General features: G+C 46.9%; 1 protein-coding gene and 1 pseudogene across 1 annotated transcript; one reads left to right on the top strand and one right to left on the bottom strand.

The window, feature by feature from the left end:
* LOC133381895 (zinc finger protein 420-like) overlaps window positions 1-25,883 on the bottom strand; it is a 154,425-nt pseudogene that overhangs the window by 73,601 nt on the left and 54,941 nt on the right.
* On the top strand, window positions 12,357-24,479 carry LOC133381905 (zinc finger protein 420-like). Its single transcript, XM_061621482.1, has 2 exons — window positions 12,357-12,465; window positions 22,405-24,479. Exons 1-2 carry the CDS (start codon window positions 12,423-12,425, stop codon window positions 24,159-24,161), a joined length of 1,800 nt encoding a protein of 599 aa, XP_061477466.1. The 5' UTR covers window positions 12,357-12,422; the 3' UTR covers window positions 24,162-24,479.

Genomic DNA, 25,883 nt, shown 5'->3' with positions numbered 1-25,883 from the left:
ATTTCCTAGTTTGGATGCTTCCTCAATTTCTCATCTCAAGGTCTCCCTGAGCATTTTGATCAGGGGGACGATAGATCGTTCCCAGTATTAAGTCCCTTCTGGGGCATGGTATCACCACCCACAATGATTCTGTGGAGGAGTCTGCCTCTTTTGGGGTTTCGAGCTTGCTGGATTCAATGCCTTCTTTCACGTATAGAGCGACTCCACCACCAATACGTCCTTCCCTGTCCTTCCAATATAGTTTATATCCAGGGATAACTGTATCCCACTGGTTTTCTCCATTCCACCAGGTCTCCGTTATGCTCACTATATCAATGCTCTCCTCTAAGACCAAGCACTCCAGTTCTCCCATCTTGGTTCGCAGGCTCCTAGCATTAGCGTACAGGCACTTGTAAGCAGTGTCTCTCTTCAAGTGTCTTTGGCACTTGTGGTTAGGCCTGTGGTAATTTTGCTCTTCTGAATTGATATCCTGTGCCCCTGCTCTCACAATGCCTACTTCTAGGCCTACCCCTTTTAAAATTTCATCATTTCTTTGGTTTTTATCCCAGGAGGGAGGTTTATTCCGAACCGGACCTTTCCCAGCTCCTGTTGGGTTTTCCCCCTCAGTCAGTTTAAAAGCTGCTCTGCCACCTTTTTAATTTTAAGTGCCAGCAGTCTGGTTCCATTCTGGTTGAAGTGGAGCCCGTCCCTTTTGTACAGGCCCGGCTTGTCCCAAAATGTTCCCCATTGCCTAACAAATCCAAACCCTTTCACCCGACACCATCGTCTCATCCACGCATTGAGACTGCGAAGCTGGGCCTGTCTGGCTGGTCCTGCGCGTGGAACCGGTAGCATTTCAGAGAAAGCCACCTTGGAGGTCCTGGCTTTCAGCATCCTACCTAGCAACCTAAATTTTGCTTCCAGGACCTCATGGCTGCATTTCCCCATGTCGTTGGTGCCAACGTGCACCACGACCACTGACTCCTTCCCAGCACTGTCTACCAAACTATCTAAACAACGGGCGATATCCGCAACCTTCGCACCAGGCAGGCAAAACACGTTGCGGTCTACACGCCCATCACACACCCCACTGTCTATGTTCCTAATGATCGAATCACCCACTACAAGGATCCCTCCAGCCCCTGGAGATATATCCTCGGCACGAGAGGATAGCTGCTCATCCCCCAAGGAATGGGTCCCTTCTAAGGGATCGTTTCCCTCTTCCTCAGCTGGATGCTCTCCTTCCCCGAGACCATCGTTCTCTATGACAGCAGGAGAGCTATCATCGTTGGAGTGGGACACAGCTATTACGTCCCTGAAGGCCTCCTCCACACACCTCTCTGCCTCTCTCAGCTTTTCCAGGTCCGCCACCTTGGCCTCAAGGAAATGAAGTCGTTCCTGGAGAGCCAGGAGCTCATTGCACCGAGAGCATACCCACGACTTCTGTCCAACAGGCAGATAGTCGTACATGCTGCAGGCGGTGCAAAACACTGGAAAGCCCCCACAACCCTGCTTGCTTCTTACCCTGCATAGTTTTGTTTAAGGTTTATTACGTCAATGGGTTGGAGACTGCGGTTTAGTTGAGGTCAGGGAACAGACAGGCAGAGTGGGGGGCCCTGGCCTCGTCGCCCTGCTGCCGAACTTGCTCTGCTGCTTAACTCGCCTTGACGCTTTAGTCAGCTGGGGCCTTGACGCTTCGTCAGCTGGGGCTCCCTCGCTAGGTGCTCTGACTTTATATGTGTGGCTGGTTCCTCCCAGCTACTGCTACCAGCCAGTGATGTGTTACTTGAGGTTGATGGCTATCAGCTGGGGCTTAACTCTTTAGTATTCTCTCAGGCTTCCTTCCTGAGCGAGGAGTGGGGCTGTTTAAGGTTTTGGCTGCTTTTAATCTCAGCAAGGGGCTGCGCCTTCCAGGCAAGTCTTTTGTGTTTGTTGTTTTGTTTGTTTTGTATACTTTCCCAATTTATGAGATTTTCAGATAAACGGGGGGGAGGAACCACCATTTTCTGGCCTTGCAATGAGGTTTACTTGACACTGCCACAGGTCAAACAAACACTTCACTGATTGGCTGCAATCCTGAATGGGCGGGGTTAAAGCTATGAAGTGCTATACAGTAGTTTAAAAAAAGATTTGACAGGTGGGCTGACGTTTTTATGTATATCTCGAGAACCGGACCACCTAGAAACTTAATTTTTTTAAAAAAAATTAAAGCTGAGAATCACCCCCCTCTGATGGTGTCACCTGGTGTGGTCCGCACCCCCCTAGTAACACCACTGGGGGGCAGCTGATGTTTTTATGCATATCTCGAGAACCGGACCACTTAGAAACTTAATATTTCTTTTAAATTAAAGCTGAGAGTCACCCCCCTCTGATGGTTTCACCTGGTGCGGTCTGCACCGCCCACAGCCCCCTAATGAATCCACTGCCAGGAAACAGCGGAGGGTGCTTAACTACAAGTTTACAGCCTATGGAACAAACATAGAAAAGGCTTTAAGTGCAACAAAAACACCTTGCTGAGAGAGACCACTCCTAACTTGATTTAAATTGTAAATTGTATTGTTTTATTGATGTATTTTATATTATATTTTTACATTTGTGATTTTTGTAAGCTGCCTTGAGGGCCTTTGGCCGAAAGGCGGAGTATAAATAAATTATAATAATAAAAATAAAATAATAATCTGTTAAAAATATATATGCCTGCACAGAAATACAGGAGGATGAGTTTGGTAGCTTCACCGAGAGTACCTGGATTGAAATAAATGTTGCAAGGAATAAAAGGAACAAGGTGGTTGGAGTCTACTACCGACCACACAAACAAGGACAGGATGAGAATGAAATTTTTGCAAAGCAAATGTTTCCAGGAGGCATGATGTAGTAAGTGGGGACTTCAGTTAACCCAATATCTGTTGGGAGACTGAGGGCTCATCCAGACGACTGCAAAATGTGTGACACGCCTGCTATGCGTGCTCATTGTTTTTCGGTCATCCAAACGGCATCTCGCGCTGTTACACATTTTCGCGGGTTAAATCCGCTCCTTGCAATACAGGCAAAAGTGCGATTTGCTGTTTAAAAGTGGGATTCATCCGCTGTGCCTTCAGGAGCTAGGATGCAATACGGAGGACTTTACAGCTGATGGGCGCTTCTTGGACATTTCGCCTTGCCCCTTCTCCTCATTCCAGCCTATCACGTATCTGCACTTTTGCACATGTGTGAGAATAAGACCGGGAAAACTGAACCAATCATCGCAATGGTGGGGAGTTGGGGGGGTCTGCCACTACTGCGCAGATGCATTTTATTTTTTGCCAGCCTGCGAACTGGGCGGCCGCTCTGGGTGAGATCTGCAATGCACAGCAAGCGAGAAAGGGGGGATGGTCGGTTTCATTCCTGCCTCCGGAAAGCTTTGTCAATTTCATTCTACTGGCTGGGGTTTTTGTTTCAAACCATTTCCCTGCAGGAAGGAAAGGGAGAAGGAGGGGGGGTGACATGGAAAGTATGCCAGGAGATTGAAATTGACAAAGCTTTCCAGAGGCAGGCGTGAAACCGACGAGCAGCTCCTTCCTTGTTTGTATTTGCCATATTACGTTTAAACGAATGTATGCTTTTCTGCCTTTATGTTTATTTAAGGAGATACACATGCTGGCAATTGCACTTATTTCTCCAAAAAAGCAAGAAACGTGTCACCCCCCTCTTCTCCCTTTCCTTCCTGCAGCGAAATGATTTGAAGCAATAACGCTACAAACTCTCTGCCGAACTCTCTCTGCTGCTTAACTCGCCTTGATGCTTTGTCAGCTGGGGCTCTCTCTAGCTCATGGAGCAGGCTCCCTCGCTAGGGTGCTCTGACTTTATATGTGTGGCTGGTTCCTCCCAGCTACTGTTGCCAGCCAATGATGTGTTTTTTGAGGCTGATGGCTCAACTATCAGCTGGGGCTTAACTCTTTAGGATTATCTCAGGCTTCCTTCCTTTGAAGGCAGGGCTGTTTAAGCTTTTGGCTGCTTTTAATCTAAGCAAGGGACTGCGACTTCCAGGCAAGTCTTTTTTGTTTGTTGTTTTCCCACCTAGAACAGCCTGACCTTTCTTTAACCTAGGGAAACAGAGCTTGTGGTTGTGTTTCAGGAAGGCTGAAGCTGCCCTTTTTAGCAAGGACTGAGCTGACTCTCTCCCTGGATGTGTCTGTGGAGTTTCCTTTTCCCCCTTCTGTCCGACTGGAATTTAGCCTTGTTTACAGTGTCCCCTGAAGCTTTCCTGCTAGGGTGGTGTTGAAAACTGCCTTTCTATAGGCTTCCTTCTCCTAGGATCTGTCTCCTAAGATATAGGTTCTTTCAGGATTTGGCTCCTAGCTCAGGGTGACCTTGGGCTGCCCTTATTACTTATTGCTCTGAGCTGTTTTACTTCAATTAAATAATGGAATAAATGGGAGCTACTTATCCTCTTTCGCTCTGCTGCTTAACTCGCTTTGACACTTTGTCAGCTGGGGCTCCCTCTTGCTCATGGAGCAGGCTGTATCCAATTTTGGCAGGACCTACCAAATCCCATTTTGTTGGGCCACAGGGGCTATGTCTCAGGTAGAATTTGCGCTGAACCATTTCCATTCCATAGGTATAAAAATAGGGATTGTGTCAGTGAGTTCTGTTCAGTCAAAGGGATGAGTACTTCATCGACAGGGAGTAGGGAGCATATCCAACAGTTACTCACACTAGAGTGAAAGAGACCAACATGTATATAAAGAAACAGGGGCATCACTAGGGGGATGCGGGGTGTGTGGACCGCACTGGGTGACACCATCAGAGGGGGTGACACCCAGAGCCACCCTTAGGCACTGGGAAGCAGGGCAGTTGCTGCACAGCGGTTTTTTCCCCCATCCTGTCTGGCCTGCCCGCTCATGAGCTGGGAATTTTAGGTGGGAGGTTTGAATCTGCTCTTGTGCTGCACTTCCCGGTGCCTAGGGGCAGCTCTGGATGTCACCCCCTCTGATAAGGTTTGGAAAACCTCCGCTGTTAAGGCTTGGAAGAGGAGAAAGTCACAAGTCTTAAGCTGAGGCAAAGGAGAGCACGCTGCCGCCGCTGCTGTTGCGATGGCTCCAGCTTCTCCCAGCCAGCTTTAGGTGCTGTTGTTGGGGGTGGTGCAGGTACCTCCCGGGGGGCGTTTCTTCCTGTGCCAGGCAGCAGGCGGGGTGGTGGTTGTTTCCGCTGCTGGGAGCTTGAGAAGCGGCTCCCCGCGGCTCACTTTGAAAGAGCCACTTTTGCTTCTGATCTTTCTGGCTCGTCTCCGGCTGAACAGCCCAATGAGGCGAAAGGGAGCCGCACACATATTACAGGCGTGCATCGCTGGTGGGGCTGGTAAGGGATCGGAGGCATTCAAAGCAGCCCTGCCAGGTGGCACTGAAAAGCGGCTTGAGGTAGGGGGAGTCAAAGGGTTCTCGTTCCATCTCTCTCCTCCGCCTGCTGCATTTTTAAGAGCTTCCTGTTGCAGGAGAAAGCTGAACTTTCTCACAGTCTGTGCCCTTGTTTTGTGTTCGGACTCTCCCCTCCATCCCCATTTGAGGAAAACAGGCTGAGCTTAGCGATTAGAACCTTTCTCGATACCAGAGATCGGCCCAGGAAGAAACAGGGACAGTGCTTCTGTCCATGTGCAGTGTTTCCCCTCCCCCTCCCCTGCTTCACTGACTGCAATGCAATTTCTAGAGCCAGCCAGCTTTCCAATTCGGAGTGGGCAACTGAGCCTAGGCAGCTTCCAGACAACGGGGAAACCTGATATTCACTTAACATTCTTTTTGGATGCTAAATATTGCAGAGGCCTGTGTGTTGTATAGTAATAGCAATGATTAATAGGCAAAGATTGTAGTGTGTTACAATACAGGTGTGCCCTGGGGCCTGGGAGAAAAGTATGGTGACTTTGTGAAGACAAATTACCATGTGAAATTGTAAACGATAAAAGCCTCACACAAGCAATAGGATGATGTTGTCAGTGACTGAACATGGCATTTCATTTACACATTTACACTTGGATCACTTTGGATCACTTGGATCACTTTCATGCCATACATTTATTCCACTGTTATTTCACATTTAAACAGCAGGGCTGCTGCCAAAAGGCGGTCAGGTTGGGCCCTGGCCGAGGGGTCCCTGAAGGGCCCCTCCTTAGGGTGTGGGGGTAGCGCTCCCCTTCCGTGACCCTCAGCAGGGTCGACTCCTGACCCTGCCACACATAGCAGAGACAAAACTCTCAGGGGCCCCCAGACTGTGCAGGCCCACAGCGCCAGCCCGCTCCACCCACATCTCCTCCCTTTTTGTGAATGCCTTGTGCGCTCTGCACACAGCTGCCATCAACCAAAATGGCAGCAGAAGCTTCTGCCATCTTAATTGATGGCAGGCATTTGCATGCATGCAGCATAGCGTGCATGCATGCCATCAACAAAGATGGTGGTAGGGGTATCAGCCCCTTAGAGAAGCCTCCGCTGCCATCTTAGTTGATGGCAGCGACCTGTGTGCCCAGTGTGCAGGGCCTTCACAGAAAGAGAAGAGGTAGGTGGAGCAGTCCCACATGGTCTGTAGGAGGGGTCTGGGAGTGGGGGGCCCAGGGTAGGCTGGTGCCTAAGGGCCCAGTCATGCCTGGCGCCTGCCCTGTTAAATAGTCATGACTTCCCTCAAAGAATCCTGGGAAGGGTAGTTGGTGGAGGGAGCTGAGAGTTAGGAAACCGCTATACCCTTCACAGAGGTTCAATTCTCAGAGTGGTTTAACAATCAATCTCTCTTTCCAGGGAACTGGAGAACTGTAGGTCTCTGAATGGAATTGGATTCTTCTAACAATTCTCAGCACCCTTCATAAACTACACTTCCCAGGATTCTTTGAGGGAAGCCATGACTCTTTCAAGTGGTATAAATGCATGGTGCGCATGTAACCTTACACAACCCTTTAACAATATTGAATAACAATGGGACAAGCAAAAGGTTATGTGAAGGTAGGGCCTGTATAGTAATTTTTCTAAAATAATGTTTTTATTGGTTTTGGGTAGAACAGAATACAAAACAAGAAAATACAAAAAGCATTACTAAGGATTCTGTATGGTCTGGTACGGGAGGACGTCCATGGGGTGACATCATGAGTTACTGCACTGGGTGACACCAACCCCAGTGACGCCACTGACCTGTTCCAGTTTATCTGGACACTCCTTCATGTGTGGTGTCCAGGAGTGAATGCAGTATCCAAGATGAGGCCTAACTAGTGCCTAATAGAGGGGAACTCTATGTGATTTGGAAATGATATTTCTGTTAATGGAACTTAAAATAGTATTTGCCTTTTTTGCAGCCACATCACAAAGGCTCTTGCCATATATAGAGCGAGAAATGCTAGATGTCCAAGCTAGATTTAGAAAGGGAAGAGGTACCAGAGATCATATCGCAAACATACGTTGGATAATGGAACGGACCAAGGAGAAAATCACCCTGTGCTTTACAGATTACAGCAAAGCCTTTGACTGTGTAGATCATGAAAAACTATGGAATGTCTTAAAAGAAATGGGGGTGCCACAGCATCTGATTGTCCTGATAGGCACCCTATACTCTGCACAAGAGGCTACTGTAAGGACAGAATATGGAGAAACTGATTCGTTCCCTATCGGAAAGGGTGTAAGACAGGGGTGTATTTAATCTATACGCAGAACATATCATACGGAAAGCAGGATTGGACCAAGAAGAAGGAGGTGTGAAAATTGGAGGGAGAAATATCAATAATTTAAGATATGCTGACGATACCATACTACTAGCAGAAACCAGTAATGATTTAAAACGAATGCTGATGAGAGTTAAAGAGGAAAGCACAAAAGCAGGACTACAGCTGAACGTCAAAAAGACTGAAGTAATGACAACAGAAGATTTATGCAACTTTACAGTTGACAATGAGGACATTGAACTTCTCAAGGATTATCAATATCTTGGCACAATCATTAACCAAAATGGAGACCATAGTCCAGAAATCAGAAGTTGGACGGTGAAAAAAGCTGATAAGAGGAAAATCAACTCATTTGAAATGTGGTGTTGGAGGACAGCTTTGCGGATACCATGGACTGCAAAAAAGACCAATAATTGGGTGTTAGAACAAATCAAACCAGAACTATCTCTAGAAGCTAAAATGATAAAACTGAGGTTATCATACTTTGGACACATAATGAGAATACATGATTCATTAGAAAAGATAATAATGCTTGGAAAAACAGAAGGCAGTAGAAAAAGAGGAAGGCCAAACTAGAGATGGATTGATTCCATAAAGGAAGCCACAGACCTGAACTTACAAGATCTGAACAGGGTGGTTCATGACAGATGCTCTTGGAGGCCACTGATTCATAGGGTCGCCAAAAGTCGTTATCGACCTGGAGGCACATAACAACAACAACAACACTGTTGTGAGCCCTGCCAGGTGGCAGTGGGGGTGAGTCAGAGGACTTGGACTGGGACTGGGACAAATCACCCAGGGAGGGTCCAAGTAGCAGGTCCAGCTTTGAGGGAGCCCCACCTCTGCCTTTGACACTACAGCTCCCCAACTCCAGACCCCCCAGTGGGAGCTCAGCCTGCTCCATCAGAAGCCTCTCAGTCAGGCTCCTCCACCTCCTGTGCCTGAGCTGACAGTTAGCAACCCCCTTCCATTTGAGGGGGGAGAGGAGAGACTGGCTGAAGCCCCCCTTTGCCCAGCGCTCTGAGATGCATGCGGTGGGAAGTTCAACAGACAGAGCGGAGGCTTCTTGTTGTGTAAATTTGTATTTAAAGAAGACTTTCCTGTTCTCCCAGGCATTTTAGCATGTGTTTTTAAATTGTTTTAAATTTTTAAATTGTTTTAAATCGTTTTTAAAAGATGTGTTTCTAAATTTGTATATTTGTTTTTAATGTTTTTAGTTACAGTAGGGCCCCACTCATATGGCGGTTTACGTTCCGGACCCCTGCTGTAAAGTGAAAACCGCTGTAAAGCAGAACTCATTGAATACAATGGCGCGCGATGCCCAAAATCCGCCATAAAAGAGGAACAAGCGCCATATGAGTGGGGCTTTACTCTAATTGCATCGAATTGAGACCGCCGCATTAGCGAAGTGCCTTAAAGGGGGGGGGCTACTGTACTGTAAACTATCCAGAGAGCTTTCGCTATGGGGCGGTAAATAAATAAATAAATAAATGAAGCAGAGTTCAACAGAGGTCTGAAATGCTGTGTGCCTGCGTGTGTGTATTTACCTGAGAAGCAGGCTTTTACCCTGCACTGAGATCACTGAGACTTAAAAATAGTAGTAGATAGAAAGGCATACCTACTTCTAACTAACTAACTAAGTTGGAGGTACAACGCCCAGTCTTGGGAGTCACCCTCATGGCTCAGGAGGGAGAGCAGAGACAAAGGGGTCTCCTCTCTTTAAGAAGAAGAGAAAGGAAGGAGGGGCAGGCCAGCTTCTCTGAGCATATCCCTTACAAGGGGAGGAAAACAAGCAGAGAACAGCACAGGTAAAAGTAGGCCAGCCTAGCCAGCTGGAGGACCCTCACTCTATCCTCCTTCTGGAATACAAACAGAAGAACTCAAACAGGAGTTGCTCTTGCCCCACTTCCTATAAGAAATGCATATGAAAGAGGAGAAAGAGCGAGCAGGTGCAATGAACACAAAACAAATCTGAGGGACCAGAATATTGGTGAATCACGTCCCTTGCCAAGGTGTCTAATGCAGCCGAAGCGTTTCAAGCTGAGTCACTCCTGCGTCTGGAGATGGTGGGAGGATGAGGGGCAGAGTGTAGATGGGGGCATGAGATAGGGGCATGAGATTTCTGCTGTTGTTTATGCAATTGACCCATGAGATGCGGGGGGCTGGGAAGCAGGACATCCACACAGGCTCCTGGAAGGAGAAGACAATCCTTAACACGTAACAAGACAATGATTAAGAATAAGAATTCTGAATAAGAATTACTCGTAGCAAACAGGGTGTCACGGAGTCTGCCACTCCAGCCCTCTAGGAGAGATTTAAAATAGATCCAGCTCCGTGGATTCCCATTCTACTTATTCTTTCATTGTGAAGTTTCAAAAGTTGGCCTTGACCTATCTGCAGACGCAGGAAACTCTTTTTCCATGGACTGACAGGGCAAGCCAATTTCAGGAAGAGCCGGAGAGTTTCTCCACTGATACATTCCCCCCCCTTTTGTTTAAAAGTGTTTATGTCCTGCCTGCATCCCTCACATCTCCATGGGACATGTGTGTGTGTGTGTGTACTGCCTTTAAGTCGATTCTGACTTATGGCGATCCTATGAACAGGATTTTCACGGAAAGTGGTATTGAGAGGTGGTTTACCATTGGCTCCCTCTGAGGCTGAGAGGCAGTGACTGACCCAAGGTCACACAGTGAGCTTCGTGGCTGTGTGGGGATTCAAACCCTGGTCTCCCAGGTCATAGTCCAACACCTTAACCACTACACCACACTGGCTGTGTGTGCATGGGACATACCACAATAAAATACAAAACAACACAAATAAACAGTATAGTTACAAATCCAACTACATCCAACATAACTGCTAGTCAAAACATTCTGACAACCTGGAATCTGCTGCATTTTGGGAAAGGGAGTTTCTATTTCTCTCCTCTGTGGCCAGTGATGGATGATTTGTGCCCCAACTGGCAGCTGCTCTGGGACTGGTGTTTGGAGCTTTACACAACCCACCATAGGCGTTGAAAATAAGAAGAGTCCCCCGGGCCAGATGTTCCCCATCCCTGGGTTGAAGGCTGACATCCAGTCCTTACAGCATGACTACGTTCTCTGTTGTTTCAAGAGGCAGCTCAGGCCCCGCCCGGGGGATTCAAATGCACAATTTCTAGAAGAGATGCACAAAGAAGGATAAAGCAGGCAGATATAACTGTCAATCAACCAAAAAAAGGGAGTGAAAACCCAAAGGGACACCCCCTCATTTCCCTCTTACTCCCCCCCCCCCATAAAAGGTAATGAAGGCAAGCAAGAGGTGATGCTCAGGGGACTGCACAATTAAGCAGGATATTCTCCTTCCATCCTCCTGGAAAGTCTGCATCCTCTGAGCATGGAAAGATGGTCCCTCGCAGGGAGAACGATGGGATGGCAACAGAGCAGCCAAGTCTAACTGATGATGGCTGCAGGCAGAGGAGAGAGAGAAACCGATCACTATGGGGAGGGGGAAATAATCCCAGCCAGGCTTTGGGGCTATCCCCTTGGATATGGGGCCAACACAAACTACCAAGGCAGTGGGGGGCACTGCACAGTCCCTGCCATGATTAACTGTCCCCCACCCCTCCCTCAGGTGTAATCCCACCCACGCAGCACAGAGCATGAAGCAAGGACCTCTTTCATTCTTTAATAAAGTTACTTCTATTTCCCAGTGTGTGTTCATTTCAGGAGGAGGTGAGCCCTAAAATGGTAACTTGGCCACTGACCACGACTACTGTGTCAATTGGGGATTTTGCCTAAAGGCTCCAGGGCAAGGAGTGTCTGTTGGACTCTTGGTATTTGGGAATCCTTGGCAGTTTTCTGGGTTCTGAGCTTCCCCTTGACTAAGGGTGGTTAACCAGTTTAAGGGGTGGTGGCAGTCTACCTTATACTGCCATTCTTGCAAAAGGAAAGTCCCTTCTTGGAGCTGTGTAGTGCCAAGGTTGCCAGGGATTCCATCTCATCTTCTGCACATGATGGATCAGCATGTCATGGAAGATGTTGCAACATCTCTAATAAATATTATATTTTGATGGAATTGATTTTCTTTTTATGGCCGCAGCTCCTTGATCCTGAAGCATGTATCCCCCAGGATTCAAATCTTTCACACAGTCAGTGGAGGCAGGGGGTTTCATGTCGGTGGGGCAGTGGAATCCACTCCGGGTTTTCCCAAATCTTCACTGCTCCCAGCTCTCTAAGTGGCGTCTCTGTTGATGCCTCCTGCGATCCCTGCAGCTGCCATCAGACCTCTGCAAAGGCAGACAAGTGCCGGAAAGGCTGATCCCTCTGGGGAGGGAGAAAGAAAATGTGTGGGTGGCGGGTGCAGGCATAAGGAGATCCCGGTCTCTGGAGCTGCGGCAGGAAGGGGGAGCAGCGTAGGTGGGATTGGAGGAACTGAAGGCAGCCAAAGTTTCCCTGCTCCAAATAGCTCCACTCATCCCTGCACCCATTTCTTGCGCTGCGGGACCCAGAGCGACAGAGAAATCTAACAGGTAAAGGAAATGAGGGGTTTTTTTAAAAAAATGTGCATGGCATTTTTGTGTTTAATCTGGAGAAGCATCACCGGCCAGAAAGGGGCTTCCCGCCTCCCCTCTCGCTGTGCGTGCGAAGCAGCCGAGGAGCTCCAGCCACTTTAAGGGTTAACACACGACGACCGAGCGGAAGGAAAGGGCGCAAAGGAGGGACTTCCCTTTCCTGCCCCCCTCCCTGCGAGAAATGCATGCTGGGAGCGCCGGAGGAGCCCCTCTTCGTGCGCGATGTTGGCGAGCGCGGTTGCGCGGGGGGAGCCTCGAGACAAAGGTGTGCAATTGGGGGCGGAGGGGAGGGGGGGAGGGAGAGACACACCCCCTGAAGCGCCCCCCAGCAGACCCTCCAGATCGGAGCATCCCGCGGTGGTTCTGGGGATGAATTTCGTGGCCTTCAGCTTGGAGATGGAGGCGCCTCGTAGTCGGGGCAGAGCTAAGGAGACGACAGTGCGCTAAATGGGCCGCTTCTTCATCTGTCCACGTTTGTCCTTTGGTTCAGCTGCGATAGTTTGAATAGTGAGGCTCTTCTGCCAATGCCGCCATTCTGCCAGCCCTCCCCAGTTTCCTATCCTGTTAGCATTAAAGTCGCCGTTTAATTCAGGAAAGAAGAAACGTGGCCCTGCTCTCCTTGTTTTAGGGTAGCCTGGCAGAGAAACTGTTTAGCAAGTGACATTTTTCCTGAAATGGGTGCAAATTGCTGGGAGCTACTTCCTGCTTCCTCTTCCTGCACCAAGTGTAAGTTCCCTACCAAATCAGAGGGTGTTATCCAGTTTCTCCACACCAAGCACCTTTACGGCACATCCACAGTGTACATGGAAAGCATGTGGCTTCCTCCAAAGAGTCCTGGGAGTTGTAGTTTGTGAAGGGTGCTGGGAATGTAGCACAGTGAGGAAAAACTATTCTCCAGGATTCATTGGGGGAAGCCATGTGGTTTACATTTGTGTTGAATGTGCTTTAAATGTCTGGTGTGATCATACACTTCTATCATGTCTCCTCTAAACTTTTTTTCTACAGCAAAAATCCCCAAATGTTACCACCCTGGAGTAGTTTAGTTGCCCGTTTCTCTATCTCTTCCACCTCTAGAATGCTATTTTTGTGGTCAGGCAACCAGAACTGTAGACAGTATTCACTAATAGGCCACCACTCACCATATGCCCAGAGGCACATATTACCAAATTCTTCCAAGCTGCACAAGAAGTGGATTGGACTGTGAAAGACCAATCCAAATTGTGTTTGCATTTTGACCAATTTGTAGGGCAGTCCAATATCTCAGAGAGAAGGTCAGATCTCTCACACCCCTGGTGCATTCACTATAGTCGCCCGATTTTCCTGCTTTTTAAAGTTTGATAGAAATATTTGTTGGCTATAGGTACTTTTTTTTTTGCCTATTAGTGAATTTCTCTGCTTTTCAATCCGGGAGGTAAGAATTGGGATCCTGTGCAAGTTTGCTGAGAATGGGTTGATCATTTGCATGCTTATTGAGTTCAGTGGGATTTACTCCTGTGCAATCATGCTTAGGATAGCTACAACTGACAGGGAGATGTAAAGAGGGCTGGAGTGGGCAGGGGAGGAGGAAAAAGGAAGAGGGGAGGGGAGGAGGAAGGGAGAGGAGAGGGGAAGGAGGGGAAGGGCAGGTCTGATAATTTGCATGCTTATTGAGTTCCATGGGATTTACTCCTATGCAGTCATGGTTAGGATAGGTAAAACTGACCATGGGGTGGAAGAGGAGGAGGAGAGGAGGAGGGGAAAGGAAGGGGGAGGGGAAAGGAAGGGGGAGGGCAGGGCAGGTTTGATCATATGCTTGCTTATTGAGTTCAGTGGTATTTACTCCTGTGCAATTTTGCTTAAGACAGGTAAAATTGAGCCACTCTGACTGAAGGCCTTTCCACACTCCAAGCATTTACAAGTGAACAAAATTCATTGAAAGCAGGTGGCTTCCTCCCAAGAGTCCTGGGAGTTGTAGTTTAAGGGTGCTGGAAATGTAGCGCAGTGAGGAAAAACTCTTTCTCCAGGATTCGTTTGGGGAAGCCATTTGCTTGACATTTGTGTTGAATGTGCTTTAAATGTCTGCTGTGATCATATACTTCTATCTTGTCTCCACTACGCTTCTTTTTTCTACAGCAAAAATCCCCACATGTTGTGACCCTTGATCAATTTGGTTGCACATTTCTCTACCGCTTCCACCTCTAGAATGCTATTTTTGAGGTCAGGCAACCAGAACTGCAGACAGCATTCCAAGTAGGATCACATCTTTAGATGTGTATAATGGCATTATGATATTGGCAGTTTTATTTTCAATCTGTGTCTTAATGATCCGTCACATGGAATTCACCAATTTCATAGCTATAACGTCAGTATCTTAATTGAGGCATCCACTATGACCTCAAGGTCTCTCTCCTGTCAGTCACCAGCAGTTCAGTTAGGATTTTTCACTTCTGTGCATCACTTTACACTTCCTTAAATTTAATTGCATTTGCTCTTCAATAGCCAAGCCTGCTTGGAGAGTTCCTTTCGGAGTTCCTCACAATCCCTCTTTATTTTAATCACCCTGAACTTGATATCAACGGTAAAGTTGGTTACCTCACTTCTCACCTCAAATCCATGTGATTTAGAAACAAGTTTAAAAGCACAGGTCCTAATCCTGATGATTGGCGGGGGGGCACTTCTTACATCCCTCCATTGGGAGAACTGTTCATTTATTTCTACTTTCTCCTTCCTGATCTTTAAACACTTACTGATGCATGAGAGCATATTTCCTCATATCCCATAATTTCTTTATTTATTTATTTGTTAAATTTTTATACCGCCCCACTAGCATAGCTCTCTGGGCGGTGTACAACAGAAAGTATATACAATAAAATCACATAAATCGGTACAAAAACATATATATAACAATCCACAAATCTAAAACCAAATTGAACATATTAAACTAAAATGCCTGAGCAAAGAGAAAGGTTTTAACTTGGCGCCGAAAAGATAGCAATGTCGGCGCCAAGCGCACCTCAATGGGAAGACTATTCCACAATTCAGGGGCCACCACTGAGAAGGCCCTGGTTCTGGTAACCATCCTCCGAACCTCTCTATAACTCGGAATTCGGAGGAGGGCCTTCGATGTTGAACGTAGTGTACGGGCAGGTTCATATCGGGAGAGGCGTTCCAAAAGGTATTGTGGTCCCGCACCGTATAAGGAGATTGCAGAGAAGCTAAATGAATTCTTTGCATCTGTCTTCACAGTGGAAGATATAGGGCAGATCCCTGAACCTGAACTAACATTTGCAGGAAGGGATTCTGAGGAACTGAGACAAATAGTGGTAACGAGAGAGGAAGTTCTAAGCTTAATGGACAATATAAAAACTGACAAATCACCGGGCCTGGATGGCATCCACCCGAGAGTTCTCAAAGAACTCAAATGTGAAATTGCTGATCTGGTAACTAAAATATGTAACTTGTCCCTCAGGTTCTCCTCCGTGCCTGAGGACTGGAAAGTGGCCAATGTAATGCCAATCTTCAAAAAGGGATCCAGAGGGGATCCCGGAAATTACAGGCCAGTTAGCTTACGTTCTGTCCCTGGAAAACTGGTAGAAAGTATTATTAAAGCTAGATTAACTAAGCACATAGAAGAATAAGCCTTGCTGAAGCAGAGCCAGCATGGCTTCTGCAAGGGAAAGTCCTGTCTCAGTAACCTATTAGAATTGTTTGAGAGTGTCAACAAGCATATAGATAGAGGTGATACCGTGGACATAGTGTACTTAGACTTTCAAAAAGCGTTTGACAAGGTACCTCACCAAAGGCTTCTGAGGAAGCTTAGCAGTCATGGAATAAGAGGAGAGGTCCTCTTGTGGATAAGGAATTGGTTAAGAAGCAGAAAGCAGAGAGTAGGAATAAACAGACAGTTCTCCCAATGGAGTGGAGTCCCTCAAGGATCGGTATTGGGACCTGTACTTTTCAACTTGTTCATTAATGACCTAGAATTAGGAGTGAGCAGTGAAGTGGCCAAGTTTGCTGACGACATTAAATTGTTCAGGGTTGTTAAAACAAAAAGGGATTGCGAAGAGCTCCAAAAAGACCTCTCCAAACTGAGTGAATGGGCGGAAAAATGGCAAATGCAATTCAATATAAACAAGTGTAAAATTATGCATATTGGAGCAAATAATCTGAATTTCACATATACGCTCATGGGGTCTGAACTGGCGGTGACCGACCAGGAGAGAGACCTCGGGGTTGTAGTGGACAGCACGATGAAAATGTCGACCCAGTGTGCGGCAGCTGTGAAAAAGGCAAATTCCATGCTAGCGATAATTAGGAAAGGTATTGAAAATAAAACAGCCAATATCATAATGCCGTTGTATAAATCTATGGTGCGGCCGCATTTGGAATACTGTGTACAGTTCTGGTCACCTCATCTCAAAAAGGATATTATAGAGTTGGAAAAGGTTCAGAAGAGGGCAACCGGAATGATCAAGGGGATGGAGCGACTCCCTTACGAGGAAAGGTTGCAGCATTTGGGAGTTTTTAGTTTAGAGAAAAGGCGGGTCAGAGGAGACATGATAGAAGTGTATAAAATTATGCATGGCATTGAGAAAGTGGATAGAGAAAAGTTCTTCTCCCTCTCTCATAATACTAGAACTCGTGGACATTCAAAGAAGCTGAATATTGGAAGATTCAGGACAGACAAAAGGAAGTACTTCTTTACTCAGCGCATAGTTAAACTATGGAATTTGCTACCACAAGATGCAGTAATGGCCACCAGCTTGGACGGCTTTAAAAGAAGATTAGACAAATTCATGGAGGACAGGGCTATCAGTGGCTACTAGCCGTGATGGCTGTGCTCTGCCACCCTAGTCAGAGGCAGCATGCTTCTGAAAACCAGTTGCCAGAAGCCTCAGGAGGGGAGAGTGTTCTTGCACTCGGGTCCTGCTTGCGGGCTTCCCCCAGGCACCTGATTGGCCACTGTGAGAACAGGATGCTGGACTAGATGGGCCACTGGCCTGATCCAGCAGGCTCTTCTTATGTTCTTATGTTCTTATGTGTATAGGTTAAAACCAACACTTTGAATCTGGCCCGGAAACAATTAGGTAGCCAGTGCAAGTGGGCCAGAACAGGTGTTATATGTTCGGACCGCCTGGTCCTCGTTATCAGCCTGGCCGCCCCATTGATGAAAAACAACCAGTGGCAGTACGGCCTAATGGGTCAACATTTTGCACTAGCTGTAGTTTCCGGACCGTCTTCAAAGGCAGCCCTACGTAGAGTGCATTGCAGTAATCCAATCGAGAGGTTACCAGAGCATGGACAACTGAGGTGAGCTCCTCCCTGTCCAGAGGACAGCTGGGCGCAGACCTGGTGTGTATTACGGAGATCTGGCTGGACAAGGCCTCAGCTCCCATCCTTGAGGCCATGTATCCGCCAGTTTTCCATTATGCGCAGCAACCGATGGTAGGAAGGCAGGGAGGGGGAGTGGCAGTCATCTATCGGGAGTCCTTGATTTTCACCAGGCCTCCGCTCCCAAGGACCAAGTTTGTTGACTGCATGTATTGGAGGTTGGGCCCGAAGGGCAGTTTGGGGATCCTGCTTGTGTACCGCCCACCCCGCTGCACGGCAGACTCCCTGACCGAGGTGCTGGAGGTGGTCTCGGATGTACGAGCATTGACCCCAGAGTTCTTAGTGCTGGGGGACTTCAACGTGCATGCTGAGACCACTCTCACTGGAGCCCCTTGGGATTTCCTGGAAACCATGGCTTCCTGGGAACTGCACCTTAGTAACACTGAGCCCACCCATGTAGCTGGTCATGCCCTCGACCTTATGTTTGTCCTGGGAGGGGAGGGAAGTGCTCTGAAGTTGGGGGCTATTTCTTTCACCCCCGTGTCATGGTCAGATCACTACCTCTTCCTTCTGAGGATGTGGACAAGGTACTTTCAACGGTGAAGCCTACCACCTGTCTAATTGATCCTTGCCCATCATGGTTCCTTATGAATTGTAAGGAGAAATTGGGCGAAGGGATCAGGGCGGTGGTAAATGCATCCTTGAAGGAGGGTGCACTACCACCAGCCCTCAAACCCATTCTAAAAAAGGCCTCCTTGGATCCCCAAGTCTTGAACAACTTTTGCCCCATTTCGAATTTGCCATTTTTGGGCAAGGTCATTGAGCGAGTGGTGGCTAGCCAGTTGTCAGCACACTTGGATGAAACGGATTATTTGGATCCATACCAATCGGGTTTCAGGACTGGACATGGTACTGAAACAGCCTTGGTCGCTCTGGTGGATGATATGAGGAGGGCACTAGACAGGGGAGAATTCACCTTTCTTGTCCTCCTGGATCTCTCAGCAGCTTTTGATACCGTCAACCACGGTATCTTGTTAGATCGCCTGGAAGGATTGGGAATAGGAGGCACTGTTTTACAGTGGTTCCGTTCCTTTCTCTCTGACAGGCATCAACAGGTAGCATTGGGGGATGAGGTTTCAGACCCTTGGCCCCTCACTTGTGGAGTGCCACAGGGTTCTATCCTCTCTCCCATGCTATTTAACATCTATATAAAACCGCTGGGAGCTATCATCAGGAGTTTTGGGCTGCGGTGTCACCAATATGCCGATGACACGCAGCTCTATCTCTCTTTTAAATCCTCACCGGAGGTGGCTGTGGAGACCTTGTCCAAGTGCCTGGAATCCGTGAGTGGGTGGATGGGAAGGAACAGGCTGAAGCTCAATCCTGATAAGACCGAGGTGCTACTTGTGGGTGACAAGGGAGGGTTGGGTGTTGTTGACCTGAAGCTTAATGGGGTGAGTCTACCCCTGAAGGATCAGGTGCGCAGCCTCGGGGTTGTTCTTGATTCCAGGCTGTCCATGGAGGCTCAAATTTCGGCAGTGAGCCGGGCAGCTTGGTATCAACTGCACCTCATACGGAGGCTGCAACCCTATCTCCCTATTCATCAGCTCCCACTGGTAGTACATGCCCTGGTCACCTCTCGATTAGACTACTGCAATGCGCTCTATGTGGGGTTACCCTTGAAAACGGTACGGAAACTACAACTGGTGCAGAATGCGGCGGCTCATTTGCTTACAAACAGCCGCCGCCGTGGTCACATCACGCCAGTGTTATTTCATCTACATTGGCTTCCAGTTGTTTTCCGGGCCCAATTCAAGGTGTTGGTCTTAACCTTTAAATCCCTATACGGTCTCGGCCCAGTTTACCTGAAGGATCGCCTCCAGTACCACAAATTAAGCTGCCCAACCAGATCAGCCACACAGGGCCTTCTCTCAGTCCCACCAACGAAAACAACTAGGTTGGTGGGGACTAGAGAGAGGGCATTTTCAGTGGTGGCCCCCACTCTCTGGAACTCCCTCCCATTCGATCTCCGCCATGCCCCTTCCCTTGATACATTCCGCCGGGCCTTAAAAACTTGGCTCTTTGGACAGGCCTTTGGGATTTCGGAGTGGGCTAATTTTTCTGTAATTGTTTTATAATTGTTTATTGATTGCCCTACATGGTTTTATACTGCTGCATTAGTGTTGACTGCATTGTATTCTATTTTGTATTCTATTGTATTTTATTGAATTTTAATGTGTACGTCGCCTAGAGTGGCTTCGGCCAGATAGGCGACACAAAAATTAAATTTATTATTTATTATTATTATTATTACCAACCGAAGTTGGTAGAATGCATTCCGTGCCACCGAGGCTACTCCCAGACTACGAACCCGCTCCTTCAAGGGGAGTGTAACCCCGTCCAGAACAGGGTGTATATCGACCATCTGATCAGAGAAATCACCCACCAACAGCATTGCTGTGTTATACTCTGTGTTTGGGAATTCTGTCTAATAATATTTTCCACTTCTTTTCCTGGAACAGCTAATAGGCCTCTGATTTCCCGGTTACCTTTGGTGTCCTTTTGACTTTCAAATTGTAATACATTTGCCAGTCCATATAGTAGCAAGTCTTTGTTAGAAGATCAGCAATGTCACATTTGGGCTGTTTTAAGACCTCTCCAGTAGATGCCATCTGGACCTGACATGATTTGTGAACACTAAAGGAAAAGATCCCGCTTGCCACATCTCTCTTCAGAGTGGAAGTGGAGGGCAGATGATGTCCATGCCTTGCCTGGGAGTATTAATGAGAAAGGCAATGGTTTTCTTCTTCCAGGGATGGGTTACCTTTGAGGAAGTGTCCTTGCACTTCACCAAGGATCAACAGGCTCAGCTGGATCCAGACTAGAGAGCTCTGTACAAGGAGATCATGCAGGAGATTCATGAGATGGTGATTTATGCTGTTAGAATTAGGAGAGGTTAAGGATAGCCTTCTTACTCCCTCCCTGGCACCCCTGCTTTGCAAATCTGACCCACTATGCTTTTCAGATTATCGGTAGAGCTGCCATCATTTCCTACACCCCCTTTTCCCAGACAGGAGGACTCTGGGAGGCCAATTTAGTACTGATAATTCTGGGATCCTAGGACAGCACCCCCTGAGCTTCCCAGCCTCTTGTCCAGAGTATAGGTTCCACCCTGTTCAGATCTTGTAAGTTCAAGTCTGTTGCTTCTTTTATGGCAACAATCCATCTCTTGTTTGGCCTTCCTCTTTTTCTACTCCCTTCTGTTTTTCCCAGCATTATTGTCTTTTCTAGTGAATCATGTCTTCTCATGATGTGTCCAAAGTATGATAGCCCCAGTTTCATCATTTTAGCTTATAGTGACAGTTCTGGTTTAATTTGTTCTAAACACCTAATTATTTGTCTTTTTCATGCTCCATAGTACCCGCAAAGCTCTGCTCCAACACCACATTCCAAATGAGTTGATTTTTCTTTTCACTGTCCAACTTTCACATCCATACATAGAGATCAGGAATACCATGGTCTGAAAGATCTTAACTTTGGTGTTCCGTGATCCATCTTTGCATTTGAGGATCTTTTCTGATAGCTGCCCTCCCCAATCCAAGACTTATTCTGATTTCTTGACTGTTGTCTCCAATTTGGGTAATGACTGTGCCAAGGTATTGATAATCCTTGACAAGTTCAATGTCCTCATTGTCCACTTTAAAGTTACATAATCTTCTGTTGTCATTACTTTAGTGTTCTTGACGTTCAGCTGTAGTCCTGCTTTTGTGCTTTCCTCTTTAACTTTCATCAGCACTCAGTTCAAATCATTACTGGTTTCTGCTGTGAGTATGGTATCGTCTGCATTTATTTATTTATTTATTTATCGCCCATCTGGCTCGTTGTCCAGCCACTCTGGGCGACATACAAAATAAAAACATGTAATTACATTAAAACATTAAAACCTCAACAGTAATAGTAAAACCTAGCCCACCCCAAAAGCCTGCCTGAAGAGCCAGGTCTTTAATGCCCGGCGGAAGCTCATCATAGTGGGGGCATGGCAGAGATCATTTGGGAGGGAATTCCACAAAGTTGGGGGCCACAATTGAAAAAGCCCTCTCCCTAGTCTTCACCACTGTACCTGTTTTAACTGGTGGGATGGAGAGAAGGCCTTTTGAGGTTGATCTTGTTGAGCGGCATCTCTAATGATGATGGAGGCACTCTTTCAAATAAACTGGGCTGAAACCGTGCAGGATTTTAAAGGTTAAAACCAACACCGTGAATTGGGCCTGGAAAATAACTGGTAAACAGTGTAACTTCTTTAACACTGGAGTAATGTGATCTCTCCGGCGGCTACCTTTAATCAGGTGGGCTGCCACATTCTGTACCAGTTGCAGCTTCCGGACCATTTTCAAGAGTAACCCCACATATCTTCAATTATTAATATATTTCTCCCTCCAGTTTTCACACTTCCTGCATCTTCTTCCAATCCAGCTTTCTATATAATATTTTCTACAAATAGATTAAACAAATAGAGTTTCGTGTTGCAGGTAACATTTTGCGAGGGAGGGAGGGGATGTGAGTTGCCCTCTGGGCAGTGGAAAGGGCCATGTTCCTGTAAGACAGGATACATCCTATGTTTGTAAATTCCAGCTGTGCATAAGTACTGGGCTGTTCACCTTAAATGGATGAACAAGGGAGCAAATTTTTGTTACTGTTGTCTCTCTCTGGTCTCTTTTCAAAGCCTGTTACCAAGCACCTACTACTAAACTAACTCCGTACAAGGCCTCGAGCTTTGACAGTTAAACTCTGATGTCAGCAGAACTCCCAGAAATATGTTTTCAAAGAACAAATCATAATATATTCACAGGATTTATCCACATCATTTTATCTCCTTTCCTTTTCATTCCATCAGGATACATCTGGGGAGTCAAGGCTGAGGGAGAACCATCTGAAGTATCACTGGAAAAAGCTGAGGAGCAGATGCAGGAGCAGAAACTGAGGAGTCAAGATGGAGCAAAGAGACAAGAGGAGAGACAGACTCACACAGGGGACAAAACATACAAATGCTTTGAGTGTGGAAAGAGCTTCAGTTGGAGTAGCACCCTTACTTCGCATCAAAGAACTCACACAGGAGACAAACCTTATAAATGCTTGGAGTGTGGAAAGAGCTTCAGTTGGAGTAGCACCCTTACTTCGCATCAAAGAACTCACACAGGAGACAAACCTTATAAATGCATGGAGTGTGGAAAGAGCTTCAGTTGGAGTAGCACCCTTACTTCGCATCAAAGAACTCACACAGGAGACAAACCTTATAAATGCTTGGAGTGTGGAAAGAGCTTCAGTTGGAGTAGCACCCTTACTTCGCATCAAAGAACTCACACTGGGGACAAACCTTATCAATGCTTTGAGTGTGGAAAAAGCTTCAGTTCGAGTAGCACTCTTACTTTGCATTACAGAACTCACACAGGAGACAAACCTTATCAATGCCTGGAATGTGGAAAGAGCTTCAGTGACAAAAGCAACTTTACGTCGCATCAAAGAATTCACACAGGAGACAAACCTCTTAAATGTTTGGAGTGTGGAAAGGGCTTCAGTCACAGTAGCCACCTTACTTCACATCAAAGAACTCACACAGGAGACAAACCTCTTAAATGTTTGGAGTGTGGAAAGGGCTTCAGTCAGAGTAGCCACCTTACTTCTCATCAAAGAACTCATACAGGGGATAAACCTTATAAATGCTTGGAGTGTGGAAAGAGCTTCAGTCGGGGTAGCAACCTTTCTTCGCATCAAAGAAGTCACACTGGGGACAAACCTTATCAATGCTTTCAGTGCGGAAAGAGCTTCAGTCGGGGTAGCGACCTTAATTTGCATCACAGAACTCATACAGGGGAGAAACCTTATAAATGCTTGGAGTGTGGAAAAAGCTTCAGTGACAGTAGCTGCCTTTCTTCGCATCAAAGAACTCACACAGGGGATAAACCTTATAAATGCTTGGAGTGTGGAAAGAGCTTCAGTCAGAGTAGCCACCTTACTTCTCATCAAAGAACTCATACAGGGGATAAACCTTATAAATGCTTGGAGTGTGGAAAGAGCTTCAGTCGGGGTAGCAACCTTTCTTCGCATCAAAGAAGTCACACTGGGGACAAACCTTATCAATGCTTTCAGTGCGGAAAGAGCTTCAGTCGGGGTACCGACCTTAATTTGCATCACAGAACTCATACAGGGGAGAAACCTTATAAATGCTTTGAGTGTGGAAAAAGCTTCAGTGACAGTAGCGGCCTTTCTTCGCATCAAAGAACTCACACAGGGGATAAACCTTATAAATGTTTGGAGTGTGGAAAGAGCTTTAGTCGGGGTAGCAACCTTTCTTCACATCAAAGAAGTCACACTGGGGACAAACCTTATCAATGCTTTCAGTGCGGAAAGTGCTTCAGTCGGGGTAGTGACCTTAATTTGCATCACAGAACTCATACAGGGGAGAAACCTTATAAATGCTTTGAGTGTGGAAAAAGCTTCAGTAACAGTAGCCGCCTTTCTTCGCATCAAAGAACTCACACAGGGGACAAACCTTATCAATGCTTTCAGTGCGGAAAGAGCTTCAGTCGGGGTAGCCACCTTAATTTGCATCACAGAACGCATACAGGGAATAAACCTTATACATGCTTGTAGTGTTGAAACACCTTTTGTCAGAATGGCTATCTTCAGTCACATCAAAAGATCCTTTTAAGGGAAGAGATGTATAAATGCTTTGAATGTGGAAAGTACTTTAAGCAGAGTTCTGCTCTTTCTCTGCATCCATACGGGGAAGCCGGGCTTCAAACAGGATTTTTATGGGGAGTTTCAGACCCCCGACAATGTTCTTCTCTTAGCTTAACCACAAACTGTTCCACTTCCCTTCACCCCATGCCGTGGAGTTGCAATCGTGGAGTGGGAGTGGGAGTCGGAAGCAATTTTGGAGGAGTTGGTAGAAATGTACCAAGTCCGACTCCGGCTTCAAATAAAATTAATACTTTAATAGAATAGTTACAGGAAGCATGAAAATCATGATAATCGTGGCAGAAAGTGGGATTCTGGGTGTGGTTATTTTTCCCGTCCCCTTCAAGGGTGAAATAATGTTTGCATTTACTTACACCAACCTTTCTTTCCTTTGGTCTTGTTTCCCAAAACACAGAACTCACCCAATCTTGACAGGACATACCAAACCCCATTTTATTGGGCCACAGGGGCTAAGTCCGAGGTTGGATTTGCGCTGAACCATTTCCATTCCATTGGCATAAAAATGGGGGCCGTATTGGTGAGGTTCTCTTCATTCAAAGGGATTGGTACAAGGGCAACACCTCCCTCCCCATGGATAGGGAGTAGGGAGCATATCCAACAGTTACTCACACTAGAGTGAAAGAGACCAACATGTATATAAGAAACACCCCCCTTTCCCCATTTTCCATTATTATTTTGGCTTGTCTCTGGAGGCAACTCTTCAAGATTCCATTGTCACTTATCTTCCTCAGTCCAGCAGGAGTTTTAGGATGACAAACATGAGCCAAATTCCACTGTGGCACCAGAACACCTCTTCCTTGCAGTGTCTAAGGTGCCTGGGAATCCAGGTGCCACAATGAGTGTGGAAGATACAAGGTCAACAGGGAAATTGGTTCATGGGTTAAAGTCACAGCTGGTTCAGCTCAGCTCCATTCTTGCGCTGTGACACTTGTGCAGTTGTTTGCACCTTGCAGGCAGAACGGGCCATCAGCATCAGTAGATATGGACATTGCCAGCATTCACCAGGGAGAGTGGGATGACCAGGCTCCATGAGGGGCTCTGGAAAGGCCTCTTTGACCTATGAATGCAATCTTCTAACAGCCTCAATTAATACACATCAGTACTTCCACAAGGCTTCAACCTCTAACTTTAACGTGGAAGGATGAGAGAGAAAAGGTGGTGAACAGGGCGTGCACATGGGCCATGCCATCAAAATCTCTACGGAGACAATGCATGCTCATGGCTAGCAGTGCTGGAAGTGGGGCAAGAGCCACTGCTGGTATTGTTCTTATGCTTCTGTTAATATAAGGGAGATAGAGTGAGGGTCTCCAGCTGGCTAGGCTTGCCTACCTCTACCTGTGCTGTGCTCTGACTTGTCTTGCATTGCAGACTGATTTGTCTGCACTGACCGGCAGCGTCACTCTGGCATTTCAGAGAGGGAGCCTTTCTCACCCTTTGTGGAACTGCTGGGGACTGACCTGGACTGATCCTTAAGAATGACTATTTCTTTTTCTGGACTGACTATGCCCTAGACCAGTTGGTCATGGAACAGACATAAGAACATAATCAAGCCCATCTAGTCCAGCATCCTCTTCTCACAGTGGCCAACCAGGTGCCTGGGGGAAGCCCGCAAGC

Source organism: Rhineura floridana, chromosome 3 (assembly GCF_030035675.1).
Source record: "Rhineura floridana isolate rRhiFlo1 chromosome 3, rRhiFlo1.hap2, whole genome shotgun sequence".
In the NCBI taxonomy this organism is placed as follows: Eukaryota; Metazoa; Chordata; class Lepidosauria; order Squamata; family Rhineuridae; genus Rhineura; species Rhineura floridana.
This window is presented reverse-complemented; position numbering and strand designations above follow the sequence as displayed.